The sequence below is a fragment of the Parasteatoda tepidariorum genome, chromosome 4 (assembly GCF_043381705.1).
Source record: "Parasteatoda tepidariorum isolate YZ-2023 chromosome 4, CAS_Ptep_4.0, whole genome shotgun sequence".
In the NCBI taxonomy this organism is placed as follows: domain Eukaryota; kingdom Metazoa; phylum Arthropoda; class Arachnida; order Araneae; family Theridiidae; genus Parasteatoda; species Parasteatoda tepidariorum.
In genome coordinates this window covers 73,121,968-73,146,446 of record NC_092207.1, presented here as the reverse complement: position 1 = coordinate 73,146,446, position 24,479 = coordinate 73,121,968, and the positions used below count along the sequence as shown (strand labels likewise).

Below are 24,479 nucleotides of genomic sequence, written 5' to 3'. Positions count from 1 at the left end.
TTTCATGCATAAAATATTAAAGAAATAATAAATTATTTAAGTAATACTGAAAGGAGATTTCGTTTATTATTCATTTACAAAACCAGTGTCTTCCTCTATTCATTAACAATTTAAGCGTCTTTTATCTGTAAATAAATGACAAGAAGAATTTTCCTTTTTTATTTTCTTTTTAATGTAAGCAAAGATGATGGATTGCTTCAATTATGCAAAAAAAAATGCTTGTTATTTTTTTTTTATTACTCATTTTCAATTGGACACAGTTTTCCCCATCTCAATGTTATTCAACATTTTCAAACATTAATTATATGAGATGATAAATTCAACAACATTATCATTTCAGAAAAAAATTTCTAATTAATTTATTTGTGAAGTCTACCTAGATTATAACAGATAAAAAATAAATTTCTTAGAAACAATTCTAAAAGCTTCTCCAGGGAATTTTGAAAAGTCTCCAGTAGTTTTTAATCATTTCGATGCTTTTTAGGCTCATACTCCCAGTGCTTTCTAATCAGCCTGAAACAATTAAAGATCGCAGCATTGCCCTCACATGCCTTCAGGCGACTTTAGAAAATAGATCACTTATTGCTCGATTAAACTGATTCTTTTCAGAAAGCTTGCAATTAGCCTAGAGTGGTGAAAGCTAATTGTAAAACGTGAAAGGTAATAAATCTAAGAAAATTCACCGTAGTTGAGGAGTAATTCTTTGCAAACTAGCCCATTAGGATATAATCTGACCGTGGTAGGTCTAAAATTATCAGGTATATTCTTAAATACTGATAACTTTTCCCAATCAGCCCGGCGTATTTCATTAATTCCGATGACATTTACAAAGGCCCTGAGTTTAAGAAGCATTACCCAATGTATGCTTACCTAGTTCGCTGTTAAATTTAATACGAATTATGTATATCACAAACTCAGCATTCTCTCGGTGTTTTTTTAATTTTTTCTTCGAAATATTTCTTTATTCACCTTATATTGAGATCATGTTGATTTTCCAATCAGCCCGGCGTATTTCATCAATTCCGATGACATTTACAAAAGGCCTGAGTTTAAGAAGCATTACCCAATGTATGCTTACCTAGTTCGCTGTTAAATTTAATACGAATCGAATTTAATACGAATTATGTATATCAGGAACTCGGCATTCTCTCGGTGTTTTTTTATTTTTTTCTTCGAAATATTTCGTTATTCACCTTATATTGAGATCATGTTAATTTTCCAATCAGCCCGGCGTATTTCATCAATTCCGATGACATTTACAAAAGGCCTGAGTTTAAGAAGCATTACCCAATGTATGTTTACCTAGTTCGCTGCTAAATTTAATACGAATCGAATTTAATACTAATTATGTATATCACGAACTCAACGTTCTCTCGGTGTTTTTTTATTTTTTTTTCTTCGAAATATTTCTTTATTCACGTTATATACTGAGATCATGTTGATTTTCCAATCAGCCCGGCGTATTTCAATTATTCCAATGATATTTGCAAAAGGCCTAAATTTAAGAAGCATTGCCCAATGTATGTTTACCTAGTTCGCTGTTAAATTTAATACGAATTATGTATATCACGAACACAGCATTCTCTCGGTGTTTTTTTCTTTTTTCTTTCTCCGAAATATTTCTTTACTCACCTTATATTGTGATCATGTTGTTTATCATCGTTCCTCGCGTCATTCTTAACTATAACGGCACGGAATTCTGGAATTAAATGGAACCCAGGTGTGAAAAGTTGCATTGAAAATAGGCACGTGTAACTTTGAGTTGTTTTCTGTCTTTTGTTACTGAAAAAGAGAATGCTGCTTTTATTTTCTTCTCTGGATCATAATACCTCTGCTGTAGACGATTTAAAGTTCTGTTTAAGATACAATAGTATTAAAAAACTATTAAATATACTATTTTTATTAAGACGGCATTCCATATCAATGCTACATCAATGTGAAATTTTATTTATTTAAATGCCTCGTAAAAAAGATCCGCAATTATTACTTTCGCTAAANAAACAAATGAGATAAACAATCAATCTGCCAGAAGATACCCATCGGTTAGGTGTTATTACTGCGGGATTCAGGTAAAGTATTATAAAAAAGAGAGAGATTAAAGGAGAAACAGATCGCGAGAAAGGGTTGGATTAAGGAGAACAAATTATGCTAACACAGGAAATTTTGCAAATAATGCTATTAGTTAGCATATTTGAGGTCCACCTCTCGAGCTATTAAGATAGAGTCCTAGAACGTGAAAATCCGATTATTAGATCTAAAGTTATTCAAGGTGGACCGTTTTCTTAGCTCACTGTACATCTTATTTTACTATATTTTCGTTTGATTTCATAAAAATTTTACATAGTTATCTAGTTTACTAAATAGTAATTGATTTCAAGTCAATTTAAGAAGTTTTTTCATGCATAAAATATTAAAGAAATAATAAATTATTTAAGCAATACTAAAAGGAAATTTCGTTTATTATTTATATACAAAACAAGTGTCTTCCTCTTTTCATTAACAATTTAAGCCTCTTTTATCTGTAAATAAATGACGAGAAGAATTTTCCTTTTTTATTTTCATTATTTCTTTTTAATATAAACAAAAATGATGGATTGCTTCAATTACGCAAAAAAAAAAAAAAATGCTTATTATTTTTTTTTTTTGTACTCATTTTCAATTGAACACAATTTTTCCCACCTCAATGTTATTCAACATTTTCAAACATTAATTACATGAGATGATAAATTCAACAGCATTAACATTTCAAAAAAAAATTTCTTATTAATTTATTTGTGAAGTCTACCTAGATTATAACAGCTAAAAAATAAATTTCTTAGAAACAATTCTAGAAACTTCTCCAGACTTTCTGTGAAAATCTTCGAAAGCTAAATTACGAGGTTTCATTACATAAATTGATCAAACTACGGCATTCCGGATCAAATTACGGCATAAAGTACCAGAACTTTGGTTGCACCATCCGCAAAATTTATTTTCCCGTAAAATCCATTTTTACCGTAAAATATTACACAGTAATTTTCACAGCAATATTTATTTAATTCGAGCGATTTAGTGACTGCACGGTAATTATTACTTTAAAAATTTTCGATGTATCAGATTTTGTGTTCCCTATCCTGTTCCGGTTAAAATTGATTTTACGGTGAAAAAGAGCCGACATGCTGAGAGCCAGTAATTTTCCCCGTAATATGAACCGAAATTTTTAACAGTGTATCTGAAATGGTGTTTTAATGAACCCTCAAGATTGCAAAATCGCGTTTACTTCTAACTTAATTTTTTTTTTATATTTCCCAATTTACATTTAGTAGTGATTTCTAACAATAATAAACCATACAATTATTTTATTTCTTATTTTATAATCGGCGTTGAACTGCAGACCCAATTCTAAGTTTACGATTTTCAATGATCAACTCCGTAGCCTTGTAATTTCGAATCCTATTCAGGATTCAAGGGAATTCCTGGATATACATTGGGACCATAGAGTAATAAATAAGAGGAGACGGCATGCCCGTACACTCGTGAAGCCTTAACCGCAACCGCGGCGCCATATTGGTACAACCAAAACACATCGAACTTCGTTGAACTAGAGCTGTATGTGTTTAAACATTCTTCAAACTGAGTTCTAAAATGTTCTAGAAGAGATTGTGTGTTTCTTTTAACAATTTTATGTAATTTAAATTATTGTATTTATTAAAAGTAATTAAAATTTTTGGTTGTTTTTTTTAATATAATTCCTTTAACATAACTCTCTTTCCTAAAAAGCAGGGTTCTCCAAGTAGGCCCCACCTTGAAAAAATCCACTTGGAACGATAAGTGGGTTTTTAAAAAAAAATAATAAAACAAATTAATAATAATTTTTTTATTAAAAGTTAGAGTTGCACATTTACTTATATATAATTTATTATGCAGCATAAATTTGTCTGATTAAGTTTTTAATATTTGTAAAGTAAAAGAAACTCGAATCTTATAATTTTGTAGTACTATTGAAAACTTTAAGTGGGTTTTTTCAAAAAATAATATTTTAATGATATTAAATCAAATAGAAATATAAATAATACAGTCTGAAAAGATCAATTTTTCAAATATAGTTGCATGCTTTATATATTAATAAACAGGTTATAATTATTAATTCATATGTTTAAAAAAATTGAAAAGAAACAATTTTTTTTTTTTACTAAGTGATACATTAACAAATTTAAACAGTTTTATTTTCTGAATTTAAAAAAGTAAACTAAAAATTTTTATAAGAGAACATTTTAAAATTATTTATCTAAAAATGAAATAATTTTCTTCGGGTTAATTATTTGAAAAAATAGGGCCAAGTACCTGATACTCTTTATAATTATATAAAATTTTAATTTCATTTTCTATTAATCTTATTATAAAAACATGGAAGACCATTAAATATTTATTTCAGTTTTTTATTAAAGTCAAAAGTCAGATGAAATTTTAGATTTTACTGATTATAAATATTTACAGATTATAATTTTATAATAATATATATATGTGTATGTTTAATAAATATAGTAAATAAATGTGTGTAAAAACAAAAAGATTAATAAACTTGTTCCTTTTATACTACTGCATTTATATTTTACAATACTTGAGTTAAAAATTGTGAAACATTAATATTATGTAATACTTAACACTAAAAAAGATTCAAACATATATTAGTAATAATGCGTTATTTAAACTTAATATAAAACACATATAACAAAATTTAAATAACTTTTTGAATTCATTTCTATTTTTAGACTTATACGACACTTTTTATTAAATAAAAATATTTACAAAGTGAAACTTAAAGTTTATGAGCACTAAATGAAAAAACCCAATTTCCCCCGTGTTTTTTTAATAAAACCCTGGCGGGTTGGGTTTTTTCAAACCCTGCTAAAATCAGCAAGTAATTATATATTTACTTATTGTACTTTCAAAGTGTTGACATTTAAATCTTTTACTTTGCAGGATTTCTATATGCCTTAAAAAGGCTTTTGTATTCATTTTATCTTTTAAAGTTCCTTAAAGGCCTTAAAATTTGTTTCATCTGAGCCTCCACCTTCCTCTACTAACGTCTCAATTGCTGTGTCAAAGCTTTAATTTATTATAGAGCATTCATTATAGATAATAATGCCTGGGCATTTATTATAGAGCATTTATTTGCTCACCACTTCATGTATTTTGTGAATGAGATAGAGCATTTCATGAGTGGAGTTTAAACCTCAATTGGAAAATAAATATGCCTATATATTAAATACTCTGGGTACTTACCTTTAAAAATAAATACACAGTTATTTTACGTGGTTATTTGTAAATTACAGTTTTGTACACTTCATATGATGAAGTGCTTTGCAAAATAAAAAGAAATTAGACTTCTCTGCCTAGTGATAAACAGTAGGTTATGGACTAGTTTTATTACCCAAGTGTTTACTCAAATGGCTTAATGTTGATTATTGCTATTCTTTTAGCACAAACCCAGGGCTCGAAAAACCACCCGTCCGCCCGTCCTCGGCGGTCAAAAGTTCCCTGCGGACAACAAATTTCTCGAATCCGACGTCCGCGCGGACGGCCATTTTCCCGTTAATATTCGTGATACATTTTCAATTTTTTTTTTATCTTACAAGAGTCTAGCGCCTCACTTCTAAAATGACCCTCTAATCTAGAAACACAGCAACATACTGCGCTTGGTGGAATTGATGTTTTCTCTGTCTGTGAGTACTGCAGTGGTTGAAAAAGGCTTTTCAGCAATGAGCTTACAAAAAAACACATTACGTACTGGTCTTAAACAAGAAGCGTTAAACGCAATTATGAACATCCACCTAAATGAGAAACCCCTTTCAGATTTCTGTGCAGAAACCTCCGTAAATCATTGGCTTGATTGTGGAACTGGCAAACGTCATATTTGTTTCATTTAAAAAACGAAGTACCCTCGGATAAATTGGCATTCCAGATAACTTGACCTTAGTCATTTAAATTATTTCATAAAAGAAATACTAGGTTTTACTATTAGTAACCTAGTATTTGTAATCCTAGTAACTACTAATTCAATGTGCAATGTATATAAATGTTTGTAATAAATAAGGGAAAATTATATTTTTATTTATTTAGAAGCTGCGGGTTAGTTTCAAGGGAGGACGGGTACATTGTTGGACAAGCCGTCCTCGGTGACGGGTAAAATTTCTGACTTTCTTCGAGCCCTGCACATACCAATATTTTTCCCTTTAAATATTCTAACTTTTAAAGAAAAGTGCGTTTCATATTATTTTGTTTGTATTCAAAATAGTGTGGTTTTAATGTGATATTCTTTAAATAAATTTTTAATTGGAAAGCTACCCCCTTAAATAACTATAATATATTACTTTTAATGCCTAGATAAAATAAAAAGGAACCTAAGTTCCCGAAAACTGCTGTAAAGTTCTTTTTTTAATTCAGTTGTAAAATAGAGCTATCTTAAAACGTTATTTTTTGGGAAGAAGAAAAGAAACTAATGTTGAAAAATTGAATGAAAAAAGGTGTTATGTATTAGCAACAAAACTATTCCAATCTCGTTTTCGAAATTTACCAATCATAAGAGAAAAGATCAAAAACAACCTAACTCTTGCTCTTGAAACCTGAGCGGCTCCGTGAAGTTTCTGGTTATACCAACATGGCAGTTACTTCACTCGCGCCAACAGGGAAGGGAAGGAATGCCCACTCCTTCTTATTTATAACTCTATGATTGGGACAAACTAGCCTTGATAAAGTACGATTTTGAAGAAAATAACGTGCATTTGCGTTACATGGTGTGGAAAACCACGAAATTCTTTCATGGTTAGCCCGATCACAAAGGGGATTTTAACCCATGATCCTCTTTGCCACCGAGGATATTTAAACAATAAAATTAGATAATATTTTGTTCGAAACGATTATGTTGTAAGCTAATTTAATAATTTGGCTTTTTTGCACAAAGTCGCCGTTATTTATCTAAGCGCCAGGAAAATTTGTAATGTCTCCAATAGTTTTTAATATTTTTGATGCTTTTTAAACTCATACTCCAGTTTTTTCTATCCAGACTGAAGTAATTAAAGATTGTAGCGGTGCCCGCACATGCTTTCAGGCGACTTTAGAAAATATATCACTTATTGCTCAATTAAACTAATTCTTTTTAGAAAGCTTGCAATTAGCCTAGAGCAGGGAAGGCTAATTGTAAAACGTGAAAGGTAATGAACCTAAGACAATTCACCGTAGTCGAGGTGTAATTCTTAGCAAACTAGCCCATTAGGATATAATCTGACGGTTGTAGGTATGAAATTATCAGGTATATTCTTAAATACTGAATACTTTTCCGATGACATTTACAAAAGGCCTGAGTTTAAGAAGCATTACCCAATGTATGTTTACCTAGTTCGCTGTTGAATTTAATACGAATCGAATTTAATAAGAATTATGTATATCACGAACTCAGCATTCTCTTGGTGTTTTTTTATTTTTTTTCTTCGAAATATTTCTTTATTCGCCTTATATTGAGATCATGTTGATTTTCCAATCAGCCCGGCGTATTTCATCAATTCCGATGACATTTAAAAAAAGGCCTGAGTTTAAGAAGCATTACCCATGATTAGGACTGGGCTATAAATCGATATATCGCGACATATCGATTTAACGCCTATATCGGCAAACCGATACAGCAACTTTCATTCCAAGCGATGCATCAGAAATCTGATTTAAGCCGTCGAGTGAAGAAGACGATATAACGATATAGCGATACACGCAAGGACTTTCTCTTACGTTCCGATGCCAACTCGCGCTGTGGAAGACGATATTGTTTCGTTATGTTGAGACGGCCTTGACTGATGAGCGGTAGAATCAGAATCACTTTTGAGACCTTATATCGTTATATCACATGTTCGTTTTCGCACCTTCGCGATTTGAAATCGTTTCTTGTAGATTATTTTCAATGGGATTAACTTCGTGATCGCCGTCGTAACCTTGTTCTGAACGCAATCTATTATTGAAAAGAATTTATAAAGAAAAGTTTCTTCATTAATTAGGTAAGTTTTTTATTTATTTTCTGACAAAACTTTTTTTATATTTTTAAATGTGAAAATTATCGGAAATCTAATTTAAGGCACCCATAAGGAATTAAATTACAAAGTAAATAAATTTGTTAGGTTATTTTTTTACTTTCTTTTAATTTATTAAAAACCTTTCGGATAAAACTTCTAATAATTTAATGGGCTTCTATTACTGATTTTAAATTTATAAATCTTGAGTTGTTTTTATTTTTAGAAATAAAGTTAAAACAAAACTTATTTTTTGGACATAAGTCAATAAACTTTATTTGTTCAAAAGAATTTGAAAAGTTTGCGAATTTTATTCATTTCTTTTTTTTTTTTTTTTTATCAATTACTACTTCGTTTTATTAGAGAGTAAAATCATTATTTTTTTTTAATTTTCGTTTTATATTATTAGTTAATTAGCTAAATATATTACCGAATATCACAATTCTTTTGTTTTTATTTTTAAGAATTTAATTAAGAAACTTTGCCTTACTTTGTTTTTCGTTCATAATTCGGTCATTATTTAATTTAATTTAATTATTTATATGAAATAATAATAAAAATAGTGTTTAAGAAGCATTTTTTTTCTAAAATTTATTTAGCTCTTTGTTTTAAGCATACAAATAATTTTTTAACGAACTTATTTTTTAAATTTTGTTCCTATGCTGTTAGGTAAATATATTGATAAATTTCACTTTTATTTATTTTTTTATTTTTAAACTAAGAAATCTTTTGTTATTTGCGTGATCATTTTTAGAAAATATAACAAAACTTGTGTTTACTTCTTCATTAAGAATTTGAACATTACGATCGAACTTAATAATTCTGTAATTATTTACGCATAATAGTACAAGCAAATATTGATTTGTTAAAAAAAGTTTTTTTTTTTTAAAAAAAAAAAATATTTTTAACACTTTGTTTTAAGTGTATAATGAATTTCTTAACAAACTTTTTTTTTAATTTTTTAAATTTTCTTTCAATAATTTCAGCTAGATATCTTTATAAAATTCCCTTTTTATTTTTAAACTGAGAAATCTTTCAGAGAACGAAAATTTTAAGAAATTATTACAAATCTTATGTTTACTTTTTAGTTTAAAATTCGAACATTTTTAATTTTAAACTTCGGCTTTTAGTCAATCTAACTTTTATTTTAATTAAAATATATTTTGAAATTTTAAAATCAGCTTTTGTTTAATAACAATATTTTTTTTCATTAAGGGTGTTTTAGGGGTTAACTTAAATTAAGACTGCTTATACCTTATAAACGATAAAGAAGTGCAAATATTTCATTCTGTATCTACACACATTTTTTCAATAAATATTTTAAGTAAGATTTGTACATCTTAGTCAATTTATTTAATATCTTTCTTTAGCAAAACATATATATTTTCAAATTTATAAATTGATTTAAATCAATATGCGTATGAAGTCTTGATAGAAATCTGACTTTCTGTGCCTTAAAGTAAATGAAATTCAAAAATACTATATCGCGATACATCGCTATATCGCGATGCAAAACTGACGATATATCACGATATATAATTTCTAATATCGCCCAGTCCTACCCATGATATGTTTACCCAGTTCGTTGTTAAATTTAATACGAATTATGTACATCACAAACTCAGCACTCTCTCGATGTTTTTTTCTTTTTTTTCTTCTTCGAAATATTTCTTTATTCACCTTATATTGAGATCATGCTGTTTACAATCGTTCCTCGCGTCATTCTTAACTATAGCTGCACGGAATTCTGGAATTAAATGAAGCCCAGGTGTGAAAAGTTGCATTGGAAAATAGGCACGTAAAACTTTGAGTTGTTTTCTGTCTTTTGTTACTGAAAAAGAGAATGCTGCTTTTATTTTCTTCTCTGGATTATAATACCTCTGCTGTAGACAATTTAAAGTTCTGTTTTAGATACAATAGTATTAAAAAACTATTAAATATACTATTTTTATTAAAACGGCATTCCTTATCAATGCTACATCAATGTGAAATTTTATTTAAGTGCCTCGTAAAAAAGATCCGCAATTATTACTTTCGCTAAATAAAAGTCTTGTCAAAAATAAAGAAAAGAAGAATACACATTAATGATCGAAAACCAATAAACTAATGATGGAAATACTATTGCATTATTAAATTATTAAAACCCAGCAAATGAACATAAAGTTTAAAAGGAGTAAAAGTGTGAGTTATAAAGTATAAAAACCAGTTTGATTGTCGAATGTAGCTGAAAAACGATTTCGGCAATTGCTTCTCATTGTTATTGTTTACACTTTTTTCTTTCACGAAAATCGAACAGCATTTTGGGCTTTTTATAGCACATAATTGTCATTTGTCATGAAGTTTTTTTCTCACTTTAAATTAAACTTGTAAAAAGTTATCTACTATGACCATTGATTTTCGTATTTATTTATTTTTATTTATTTATTTACAAGCTGAGCACCCGTTCTTCGCAAAGGGTGAATAAAAAATAAGTCAATAAATATCAAAAAGAAATTTCATTAATTTAAATTTAAATACTTTGTGACCCTTGTCAAAAAGTGAAGAAAAGAAAACACACATTAGTGATCGCAAATCAATGAACTAATGATGAAAAGACATGCAACAACGTTATTTAGACCTAGCAAATGATTACAGCGTTAAAAAGTAGTAACAGCATGAGTTATAAAGTACAAAAACCAGTTTTATTGTCGAAGCTGAAAAACGAATTCAATAATTGCCTCTCATCGTCGCTTATTGTACATTTCGTTCACTTTCATCTTTCACGAAAATCAAAATGTATTTAGGACTTTTTATAGCGCATTAATTTTGATTTGTGATGATTTTTTTTCTTCTCACTTTAAATTAAATTTGATAATTTTATTTTGTATGTGTTTTAATTTTTTTTAATTTATTTATTTTTACTTATTTATTTAATAATTTATTCATTTACTAGCTGAATACCCGTTCCTTGCACGGGCTGAATAAGAAATAAGCAATGAATCAATAAATAAGTACTGAGAAACACTACGAAGTCATGGTCTAAACTGAAAAGCATTTACCGACACAATTAAAGAGCTTGATGGAAGAACCTGGTTAGTGAAATTTTTAGAGGAGTTAATGAGTCGGAGAAAATAACAAAAAATGGTTCCAGCAACATGAGTATGTTTAATGTAACGGAACTGTTTTTGCCTTCACTTTAACCTTAAAATAGCTAATCTAATCCGTTTTTGGTATGATTGTATGATTTTTATTTCAAATTAGGCAATCGTAAATAAAATAAGACAAAAAATTATTAGTCCCACCTCCGTAATAGGGAATAAAATAGTTCGGATACAACTTTTTTTCGTATTTAAAATGTCATTTACCTGGTTCTTCCACTAAGTTTTTAAATTAATATAGTTAAAATAGTTTCAATATTTTTCATTTAATATTTTTTCTTTCTTTTTTATTTAATAATTTTTCTCTTTTCGGTTTTTTACTGCATTGAATTCGTCAAAACTCATTTTTTGTAGTTCACTCAATAAAATAAAGATCAAATATATTTAGCATCCCTTGGCATGATGGGAATTGCTCACAGTTAACTCATAATGTTCAAAATTTACCACTATTACGTAATTTTCTCCGGTACATATCCCTTTGGAGGGACCGTAAAACACTTATTTCCAAAGTATCAGTATTAAATCTTATTAGTATCGGTGCTGTTTTAATAATTACCAAATATATTAGTATAATACTTAACATTTTTTGGTTAATTTCTTGTAATAATATATTTCGTACTTGTTACATATCCTTTCAACATTTGAGTTTTGTGAAAAATACATTTGTCATTGACAGCCAACTAAATCCGAATTTTTTTTCTTTTTAAATAGAATTCTTATTAGAACTTGATAACGATTTTGGAGCATGACCATTTATCTATCTGAACTTTAATTTACTGTTTAAATATTTAAAAGTAGTGAAGGAACAAAGTTCTTTTAATTCTAATTGATTAAAATATTAATACACTATCTTTGCTACCACTGAAAAAAAAATTTTTGAAATTACGGAAAACCAGTTGTAAAATTTTTATCAAAACTGTACCAATTACCATAATACTAGGTAGTACCTATTACTGTCAGTAGTAAGCTATAATTAAGCTTAATTGTGAATTGGTGATTCTACGATTTTCCTGAAATTTCCTATTAACCTTTTCTCCTTTAACTTTGCTTTTTAGCACATAGCTTGTTTTAATTTTTTCAATTGATACATATCAATAAGGAATAAGTATCTTTTAACTATCTTTTGCTTTTTAGTACATAATTTCTTAATTTATGACAGTTGGAATATTACCAACGTTAATTAAGTTTCATTGCCGTCAACGATAGTGTGACGATTTCTTACGGATCCTCTAGACCAGGGGTAGGCAACACGGCGCCCCCGATTGATTTTGAATGCGCCCTCGCTGGACTAATGTAAATGTATGATGGCCAGAGCGATTTACTTAACTCTTGTCAAAGGGCGATATACAGCAAGTAGTCAGTTGAATTTAGGATTGTGCATGATTATCTGTAAAATATGCGCCCTCGGTGATTTTCAAATTTAGTATTGCGCCCTTAAGGACAAACAGGTTGCCGACCCCTGCTCTAGACAAATAAATATCTTTACTTCATTACTTTTGCTTCCAAGTCTTTTATTTCAATCTGCATATATTACCTAAATTAATTAAGCATCATTGGCCTCGATAATGATATTTATTATTGACGTCAATATTATATTATTATTGGCGTCAATAATGATATTAATATACGACTTTTACGTTTCCCCTTAACGAATTTGTACCGCATTCTCATTAACTTTACCTTTAAATGCATAAATATCTTAATCTATTCAATTACCATTTATTTGAAATAAGCAATTCTTTAGAAACGCGTTTTAAAAAAATATTATAAATAAATAAAAAAAGCGTGGTATCAGACAACTTTGAAAGTATAGATTTCGTGACGTAGACCATGCGTGCTACCAAGTAATGTTGTTTATCGAATTTATATGCAATAGCGAAAATAAAATAATTAAATATTTAAATGCGTGCAGTAAGCAATTTTTTTATCGCATAGAGCTATAAGCTAGAAATTATCACTAATGTTGTCTTACAAATATGTGAAAAATTAAATTGTCTATAGTTAAATTTAAGACATTGACTAACAGTTAACCAATCAGAAAATTCCATTTCGTTTTTAAGTCATCCCGCTTGAACGGTGTGTCGTAAAATGTTCTAATGTCGACAGTGACCTTCTTCGGGCTTCAAAATATTTATATACCAAGTTTCATCGATTACGGTTGGATGGTCTATAAAGTCACACACAGATAAGCATATATTTATATTTATATAAATAGATTTATTTTTTGAAAATTAGTTATTTATTTTATTTTTCAAGTGATTCTAAAGGTTTCACGGTGTTTAAAAAGAGTGAAAAAATACACTCAACGATACCAAACTCGACCCTTTTATCACATTCTTGGGTTTACGTTTAACTTCAAAATTTTAAATAGAATCCCCTATTTTTTTCAGATTCGAATTTTTATGCGAAAAACAGTTTGATTTTATACATGTTAAACTTTGGTTCATAGGAGACGTTAAAACTGTAAGACGCAAAAACGGAGATATTTCGATCAATACGAATTAAATTGGAAAAATATAAATCTAATGAATTGAGAAATCTGAATAAATGTAATGAAAAATTAGGATCTAATGAAAATATCACAAATATAAGATCTAATAAAAATCTAATAAATATAATGATATGATCTGATAAATATAAAGATAAGATCTAATATAAATCTAAAAAATCTAATCAATAAAAGGATAAGATCTAATAAGATTCTAATGAAAATGTAATAAATATAATGGTTTGCCGTAAAATGTTCTAATGTCGACATCTAATAAGAATTTAACAAATAACTAAATCTATCCTGGCAGATATTTTAATAAGCCTTCCTACTGACACCAAACTCAACCTCTCCCCAAAATAAGTCCTGCCCTCCGGGATTCACCCCAGCCTCAGAAGATGATGAAGAACCGAGTCAAGTTAAATGTTTTTCGATTGGTTTTTCAAAATATCAAACAAAGCAATTTTTTGCGCTCTAATACGTATTTTAAGAGAGATCTTTATTTTAAAAATTTTTTACGTATCTCCATTTTGCAACAGTAGAATCATTTACACCGTAAAAAATTCCGGATAAATTTGCGTTATAAACTACAGACACTTTGGACTATTCCGTAAAATGCATTTAGATAAATCACGAGGTTTGGTATATAAATTGATCCATCTAGCAAATATTATACTTTAACTCTTACAGCAATATTTGTTTAATTAGAGTGATTCAGTAATATTATTATAATTATTACTGTAAAAAATTGGAGTATTTCAGAGTTTTTGTTCCGTAACATGTTCTGGCAAAATGGATTTTACGGTAAAAAGTACCGGCACCCAGATTGCCAGTATTTTTTACCATAATTTGATCCCAATTATTTCACAGTATGGGACCCAGACTTTCGTTCAATTAATTTGCCCAGTATAGTAGGTTACACACTTTGAAACTCACATCCTGGAGGTGGGACAGAGGCAACTTCAAAGTAATAAAAAGTAACCCCTATTTTTTTATTGTAAATTTGGCTTTGTCATGAAAAAAATTCCCAATTAATTAGGAATTTAGGTAGTTGCATTTTGATTCATTTGTGGTACTGTGATTGCAAAGTCTTAAAAATATTTTCAATAAAGACATATCTTCGGAAATACATGCCGAACCGCCCTAACCCAAGAGGAGGGAATATGTTAAGATATTTGACTGCTTCCATACTTGTTGGACACTCTTAATATACCTTTGTCTTAATATACGGATATTAAGAAATGTGGCAAGAGATTATCTTGAGTCTTTTAATATTTGAAGTGTCCATTATTTTCAAAACTAGTTTTCAGTGCGCCTCAAAGAAAGAAATCTATGTTGCTTAAATCAGGAGAATGTGGGGGCAGGGGAACTGGTCCACCACGCCCAATGCACCTTTTGAACAAGTTTAATTCAAGTACTGAGATTATTCTTTTTGCCTGATCCAAATCAAAACATTCACTTTATTATTATTATTTAAAGTTTAATTGTTTATAAGTTTCCTACGAACAAATTAAACATAAAACTTAAAAAGACAACGACATTATCAAAATTAAAATCAAATTTGTTTGAAATTATTAATTTGTTAATCAATTAATCGATCATTGATTGAGCCAATAAGTCAACCAATATATTGACTCATTGTTTGAACCAATATCATTGATTTTTTCTTTCTGCAAAGAAGCGAACTAAAAGAAATTTCTATCATAACCTATAAGAACCAAAATACCCTTTTAGTTGACACAAAAACCAATATTTTTTGACGAATGAAGGAACTTAAAATTATTTAAGCACCAGTTTTTTTGTCTATCAAGATACAAAAGTAATAATTTATACGCAAATATCAAAACAAAGCTTTCTACTAAAGGAAACTTCTCCAAAGTATGTTTTTTTTTAATCAGTACAACTTTGAAAAATATATTTTGCAAGAAAAATAATTAGTTTAGTAACTAATTTAAGACGCGATTTCAATTTCATCGATTCTACAAAAAAAATTTTTAGCCTGATAAGTTTATTTCAATAGAAAATCATTACTTTTTCATTATGTACTTTCATCATGGTGAAAAGCCTCTTCTAAAGACAGCTTATAATACCATATATATTAATACAGCTTGAAACAATTTAAGTTGCATTATTATATTTCCATATTTTCTAAAATTTAGAGCATTAAGAATAATTATAATATCGTGTATTTTTGTTTTATTAGTAAAATATTTTCAAACTAAAAATACAGAAGAATAAAAAACATTTAAGCATATTAAAATCTATTTTCTTTCAGTATATGATAGAAATGAAATTGTATGTCACTTACCTGTTATACAAGAAAACATTTTTAAAGCATTTCTCGAACTGACATATTTCGAAAGAAATAATTTCTTAACAAATTTATATCAAATTTTGTTTTAGAAATTTGCTAAAATAGATCTTATTATGATGGCATAAATTTATTATTCATTTATTAGATTTTTTTTCCAACCAAGAAAAAAATTTCTCTATTACATATACTTCATAAAACTAATTTAATTAGGTGGATTTGAAGGAAAAATTTTCATTTTATTTTGTTTTGTACTGAAGATTCCTAAATATTTTTTTTGCACCATGTGCTTTAAATATTTCATAAGCATTTTTAGTAATTTTAAAAGACTATTAAAATTAATTAATTTACACTTGTCAAATAAGAGTGAGAATTTTTAATGCTTTAATCATTATGTTTTTAATAAATAATATATGAAATTCATATTTTATAGTAATATAAAAATATTTTTTTTAATAAATACTATACGAAATACATATTTCATAGTAATATAAATTTGCAGAGGAATTTAATATTCTTCATCATAAAAAAATATTGTAGTAATTTTATAGAAAGCATATATGGATTGGACCTACAATAAATATATCATATACTAATTGGAAGTTTCTATTGGGAAAAATTAATAGAAAATGCTATTATTCATATTTAGATGGAATTAAAAGAAAAAATTTATAACATAATTATCTTTTATATCTTTCATAGATTTCACTGAATTATTCATTTCTAAGTCCCATTTAAAAACTAATAACAGTGGCAAAATTTCAACCTATTAAAATTTTCATTTTTTATAAGTAGAATATCTACAAAATATATTATAAAATTCTGTTGGTCTTAACAGAATTTCATAAAAGCAAGTACTTATTATGTAATAACAAAATATTATGTTATAACAAGTTTTCTAACCGTGATAAATAATACTAAGAAATGTACATTTCAACTACACCAGCACTCAATTATTTCAGTAAGCCCATTTTTTTTTAAAATCATGTAGGAAACACACAAAATATTTCTTAGAAAACTTTATGTATTTCTTAATAATAAAATATTACATTCAAGCAACGATATTTATTTTCTAATTAATGAAGTAAAATAAACGAATACACAAAGCACAAAAGAAATTGGCTCCCCGGTGTTGGCCTTTCTTCTCGACCCTCCATCAACCTTTACTGATACCCACATTTAGATAAACAGCATTCATTTGAATTTTTAAAGTTATAAGCAGATAGCGGCAAAAGTAATAGGTGGGAAAATAACTTCCCAAATCGTTATAAAGGGTAATTTAAAGTAACCCCTTGTGATCACCGCATTACATAGTGGAGACTTTTTATTGGTCAGCTTGTTCAATTCTGTTTTGAATTCAATTTTGAATATAGTGTCATTTCAATTTCATTTAATCACCTCCTACACATTATTTCAATTTAAAATATTTAAAAATCTAAGTATACTTGTCCAAAATATAAACCTAACATTACCTGCATTTTGCAGAATGCCATGTAGTGATTAAAACTTTATTTTGGAATTTTTGCTTTTAGTCAATTTACTAAAAATTTACCACATTTTATGACCATTGTTTGAAGCAGAATTGAAGGGAAGAAGCAACAATTAAGTAAATATTGCATTGAAGTTCCACATTTTACATGCTTTTGAATAAAAATAGAAGTGGATTGAAATTTACCCTTTGACCCAGAATTTTCATTAAACATATTTTTAATACTTTTTTTCATAATTTTGTATTGATTATGGTAAAAATAAGTGAAAAATATAACATTTAGGACTTTAATAATTGATGATTATGAAATACAGCATGAGACACCGTTGTCTTTTTCTGCGATAAAGATAAAATCTTCTCATTTCATAAAAAATTTTCATATTTGCACTTATTTACAGTTATCACATCATTAATCATTCAAATTTCTTTAATTTAAAATATAAATTATTGATGAATTTTTCAAAATGAAGTAAAAAAGAAATTTAAACTACTTTTTGGGATTTTACATTTTAGTGCGTATATAATTCCGATAATGCAACAGATTTTTTAATAACTATTAGACTGTTTTATTATAATTAAAAAATAACAAAATATATATGTGCTTGTAATTAGAGCGTCAGAAAAATACACAGAAGGGGCACCGATGGCCCACCGAGTTGAAGGAATAATGAGGAGTAGTGTTTGATCAGAATCTAGAAATCTTAATTCTAGAAAAGCAAATCTAAATAATTTTTTAAGTGACACATGATTTGCTGAAAATAGTTTAATTCTTATTTGATTTTAAAATCAAATTAGGAATTAGATGAAGCTTACGCAGAAATTCGCTTTCTTCTAATTATACCAAATCACATAAAAACATAATTCTTTAAACGCAGTTTTCGTCGTATTGGGTGTTGTCTATTTTCACATTAAGTTACAGACGTAAATAATAAGTAAGTTAGTAATAATGGAAAACAAAGAAAAGTGTAAACTTACAGTTTAGTTACGTTTGATGGTAAGTTACTTGGAAGTTCCTTCAAATTAATTCCTCTGCAGTGGCAATAAACTTCATTAACATCATAATCACATTTGCATCCTTCTTTATCTACTCGTTCTGGATATGTTGATGGAAATTTACCAAAAGAGTCCAATTTCTCACATTTTACGACCGTAAAAACTAAATTTAATACGAATAATTCTTTAAACATTTTTCTCATGTCTAAGTCAGTACGTATATTTTTCAAAATATTTTTATTACGTCTAATGTACGATTATTGCTTTAGACATTTTTACTACGCCTAATTGAATACTTTCATTACGTCAAGTTCAGTGCAAGAATTCTTTAAACATTTTTATTACAGTACGAATAATTCAGTGAACAGTTTGATTACATATAATTACTCCATCGTTCCTTAACTGATAAGTTTTTTTTCAATGCACTTCAATTTTTGTTAAATTCTCTAGCATTCTCTGCTATTTTTCACAGCTAAGATGACAGTTGTCTTTCAATATTTCAAACCTCACAATGTTAGCGCACATAGCAGAATCAAAAATTTATAATATCATAATAAGTTATATAATATTTTATTATATTATATAAACTGCTGAAAAAAACTATCAAGAGGACACTTTCAGGTGAAAGTATGTCCCTTATTCAACATCTTGAAATAAAAAAAAATTCTCTGACATTTAACGTACAACTTTACTATCACCACAACTAAATATATATAATAAATGGTACATAATTAAAGCATTTTAAAATTCACAATTTTAAATATTTATCAACAAATTGGAATTAATTTTTTACAGATTAAAAATCGTTTTTATTCGAACACTATAGTTTCATTTTATAATCCACGAGAGATCGTTTGCAAGTCCGGACTGCTCGGAAACATCATAAAGTTTGATTCGAAAAGGGGAGAATCATGTTGGAGCAACACGTGAGAGGGTAACCATAGCACATGCTCTTTAGCGTCCTGCCACACACTGTCAGGGAAAGGTCTCTCTTGCGCATCCTCCTTTCTTTCTTACTTTTGTCAAGTATTCAAGAAATAAATTTCTCCGGGTGTGCCGGACAGGACAGGTTTTTTTTTGTTAAGTGCATTGTGGTTTCATCGCTATCTCTTGAAAGTAAACAAGTAATAAATTCTCCGTTGTTTATAAAATAGCAGGACATAAAGGATGGGAAAAGAGTAACTTTAGTTTAGATTATGAATTTGTTTTGTATGTTAAAAATTAGAATTAGTTAAAATCATTGAAAATGATTTTAAAATAACTAAAAAGTTAACAAGTTCTAGATTTTGCATAGTTTAGAAAATAACAAAGCATTAAGGAGGGGGAAAGTATAATTTTAGCTTTGATTATGACTTAATTTTGAATATTAAAAATTTAAATTAATTGAAATTGCTGAAAATGATTTTAAATTATTGAAAAGTAAGTAATTCGTAAATTCTGTGTGGCAAAGAGAATAACAAGGAATACTGATAAATTAAGAAGTGGCAAAAGTATAGCTTTAGTTTAGATAATAACTCCCAGCGTACATAAAAAGTTGCTACGAATAAAAATCACTAAAAAATATTTTAAAATTACTGATAACAAGTCGTAATTATTTTGCCTGAGAAGGAAATGCTGATGAATTAAGAATTGTGAAAAGCATAATTTTAATTTAGAATAAAGCTTTGTATCGTATATTAAAAATTGAAAGAAGTTAAAAGCATTAAAAATAGTTTTAAAATTATTGAAAAATAAACAAATCTAAAATTCTGTGCTGCCAAGAAAATAATATAGAATGCTCACAAATTAAAAAGTGGAAAAATATAATTTCGATTTTGATTTAAACTTTGTAATCGTATATTAAAAATTGTAATAAGTTCAAATCATTAAAAATGATTTTAAAACTATCGAAAATTAAACAAGTCATAAATTTTGCGTTGATTAGAGAATAACATGGCATTAACGGAGGGGAAAAGTATAGTTTTAGCTTAGATTATGACTTCATTTTGCTTATAAAAAATTAAAATTGGTTAAAATCAAAAGAAAATGATGTCGGGAAAATTATTGAAAAGTAAGCAAGTCGTAAATCCTACATAGTTTACAAAATAACAAGGTGTTAAGGGAAGGAAAAGCATAGTTTTAGTTTAGATTATGACTTTGTTTTGTATATTAAAAATTAAAACTCGATAAAATCTTTCAAAATGATTTAAAAACTATGAAAAGTAATCGAGTTATAAATTCTGCGTTATTTAGAAAATAACAAGGCATTAAGGGTTGGGAAAAGCATAATTTTAATTAAGATTATGATTTTATTTTGTATAGTAAAATTTAAAATTAGTTAAAATGTTTGAAAATAGTTTTAAAATAATTAAAAGTAAGCAAGTCGCAAATTCTGTGTTGCCGAGAAAATAAAAAGGAATGCTGATCNGTGAACTAAGACAGTCTGCCAGGAACCGCCGTTAAGTACGGATGTTTAATTCGAGCCCAAAACCCCCTCTTCCAAATTCTTGTATTTTTTTATCCTTGTTTTATTTTTATGTGTTTTGTCCTTTTCAATAAATATTTAGAGTTAGATAATTTCTAGTCTTTCATTATTTATGTGAATTGGTAGAAATACAAATAAATCAGGACTTCCCCTACACAAGGCATTAAGGGTTGGGAAAAGCATAATTTTAGTTAAGATTATGATTTTATTTTGTATAGTAAAATTTAAAATTAGTTAAAAAGTTTGAAAATAGTTTTAAAATAATTAAAAGTAAGCAAGTCGCAAATTCTGTGTTGCCGAGAAAATAAAAAGGAATGCTGATCAATTGAGAAGAGGGAAAAACATAATTTTTATTTAGTATAAAATTTAGTATCGTATATTAAAAATTGAATTATGCTAAAAATGTTAAAAATCATTTTAAAACTACTGAAAAAATAAACAAGTTCTGTGTTTCCCTGAAAATAACAAAGAATACTCACAAATTAAGAAGTGGGAAAAATGTAATTTCAAATTAGATTCAAACTTCATAATCGTATATTAACAATTGCAATAAGTTCAAATTGTTAAAAATTACTTCGAAGTTATAGAAAAGCAAACAAGTTAAAAATTCTGTGTTGGTAAGAAAATATTTAAGGAATGATAATAAATTAAAGGACAGGAAAAAATATTATTTTACTTGTTTTTCGAATTATGATACTCTCTTGTATACTAAAAATTACAATTTGCTTAAATTATTGAAAATTTTAATTTGTTTAAATCGGTGATAGTTTTAAAGTTTTTGAAAAGTGAACAAGTCGTTAATTCGGTGTTTTCTAGAGCAGTGGTTCGGACTGGTATCGATTAGTGGATCAAATGGTGCCAGGCCACCAAAGAATAATTTAATTACATTTATTTAATCATTTCATTTATTATGGTGTATTTTTCTCGGATTTGTGAGACTTCAAGGACGAGAGAATAGCTGCGAGCTGACATAAAATTTAATCTGAAATTTACATCTAAGATTTTAATCTATGAACAAAAAATATGATCCTTTAACAACGTCACCAAATACAGGTTTAGGTGAACAAATGGTATCGTCACCTCCACAGCAGCTCTAAACAGAAATGCATAATTTTCACCTGCCCAGTTCAGTAAGCAGGACAAACTTATTTCGACGAAAAACGTCACTCCAAAGGTCCCAATAAGAAATTTGTTTTCATTCGGTGCAATATCTACTTCGTCTTAAACGGGAGAATATTTTCTATATTTGAATTAAACAATGCAATTATTTGATGCTTTACAAGATCACGTGAAACGGAAACTGTTTTTCTTCGTTAAGGGAAGTATTGAGCGTTTTCATCTTAACGTAGGTCGACTATAAAGACAAAAAAATATAATCAACTAACAACGTCACCAAATACAGGTTTAGTTGAACTAACAGTATCGTCAACTCCTCAGTAGTTCTAAAAAGATATTAATAATTTTCACCTTCCCAGTTCAGTAAGCAGGACAAACTTATTTCGACGAAAAACGTCACTCCAAAGGTCACAATAAGAAATTTGTTTTTATTAGGTGCAATATCTACTTCGTCTTAAACGGGAGAATATTTTCTATATTTGAATTAAGCAATGCAATTATTTGATGCTTTACAAGATCACGTGAAACGGAAACTGTTTTTCTTCGTTAAGGGAAGTATTGAGCGTTTTCATCTTAACGTAGGTCGACTATAATGACAAAAAAATATGATCCATTAACAACGTCACCAAATACAGGTTTAGTTGAACTAACAGTATCGTCAACTCCTCAGTAGTTCTAAAAAGAAATGCATAATTTTCACCTGCTCAGTACAGTAGGCAGGACACTTATTTCGACAAGAAACGTCACCGCAAAGGTCACAATGAGAAATTTGTTTTCATTAGGTGCAATATTTACTTCGTCTTAAACGGGAGAATATTTTCTATTTTTCAATTAAACAATGCAATTAACTGATTCCTCACAAGAAAACGTGAAAGGGAAACTGTTTTCCTTCGTTTTAAGGGAAATATAAAGCGTTTTCGTCTNAGAAATTTGCTTTCATCAGGTGCAATATTTACTTCGTCTTAAACGGGAGAACATTTTTTATATTCGAATTAAACAATGCAATTATTTGATGCTTTACAAGATCACGTGAAACGGAAACTGTTTTTCTTCGTTAAGGGAAATATAAAGCGTTTTCGTCTTAAGAAAATTCGACAAAAAAAATATGACTTCCGGTGTATGCTTTAATTTTTTCATTGTGATTTTAATAATATAATTTTTATAAGCAACATCTAAATCTTAAATAATTATTTTTTATTGAGTATAGAAATTAAAATATGATTTACATACAAAAAGGAATCTTTATTTGTGAAAAATGCTTTTATTCATCCATTTTTCATCGAGGTGTCGGTTAAAAGAAAAATAAACATTTTATTCGACTTGGTTTAAATTTATGGATTCTTATTAAGTGTTTGTTCTTGAATATTCATCGGAATATTCTTACTCCATTGCTTTCAAAGTTTAAAATAAAGCTCGTAAAATTCTCTTCCTGCGATGACATTTATAGAATGCATGACTGATTTTCTGCGGATTTATTTCTTTTTACGTCTTTTCAATTTTGAAATAAAAAATGAAGTGAGACATTTTTTTATTCTTTTTTCAGAATAAATTCCTTTCATTTGAAAACTGAATGGCAACAGCGAAAAAATTTTTACGTCGTATAAGCAATTTATAAGTAATTCGAAATGCAACTATATAAGAAATTGTGTGAATAAAAGTTTACTTTATAAAATCATGTGATTTTTTATGTACGTGAGATGTATAAATCAAGAATCTTAAATCAGTCGTTTTGATTCACTTACTTTAAAATAAACTCCAGAGTATGGTGGAACTTCTATTCAATTTTTTCTGATTTCAGTGACATTCGCCTTAATATATATACTATATTTAAATGTAATTTTTTTTCCTTTACAGTCCCTGGTCAAGTTATTAGAGTAGCACTGTAGGTTTTTTAATAATTCATGCTCTTCATGNTCGTTTTGATTCACTTACTTTAAAATAAACTCCAGAGTATGGTGGAACTTCTATTCAATTTTTTCTGATTTCAGTGACATTCGCCTTAATATATATACTATATTTAAATGTAATTTTTTTTTCCTTTACAATCCCTGGTCAAGTTATTAGAGTAGCACTGTAGGTTTTTTAATAATTACATGCTCTGCATGAGTTTATATGCAATACTTTTATGTTTAGACATGTTATGGGTTTTTAGTCAGGAGTTTTTTTTTTTTGCATACTTCTTATTTGTATTTATTTTTAACGTACTGCATTTCATTGATAACCATTTGATACACGAACGTAAAAAAATACAAACCGGTTTCAGCGGCGTTCTCGCGTGCTTCAGCTACGGATATGTTTCTGTGGCTTTATATGCTATGTTTATTTGCTTCGCAGTTTCATTTGTTTATTTTGTGTGCAGTGTATAAATAATCAATTGGAAAATTTTCATCATGGGTAAAAAAGGCAATTTTTCACCATGTAAAAAAGCTGCAGTAAAGGCCCTCG

General features: G+C 28.1%; 1 protein-coding gene across 1 annotated transcript in view; it reads right to left on the bottom strand.

Annotated features, from left to right (window-relative positions):
* LOC107439628 (follicle-stimulating hormone receptor) overlaps positions 1-19,313 on the bottom strand; it is a 148,462-nt gene extending 129,149 nt beyond the window's left edge. The window contains exon 1 of the mRNA XM_021147262.3: positions 18,437-19,313. Coding sequence (XP_021002921.3) covers positions 18,437-18,657 — 221 coding nt within the window. The 5' untranslated portion in view covers positions 18,658-19,313. The remainder of the gene's footprint in view (positions 1-18,436) is intronic.
* Between the last annotated feature and the right edge of the window lie 5,166 nt (positions 19,314-24,479).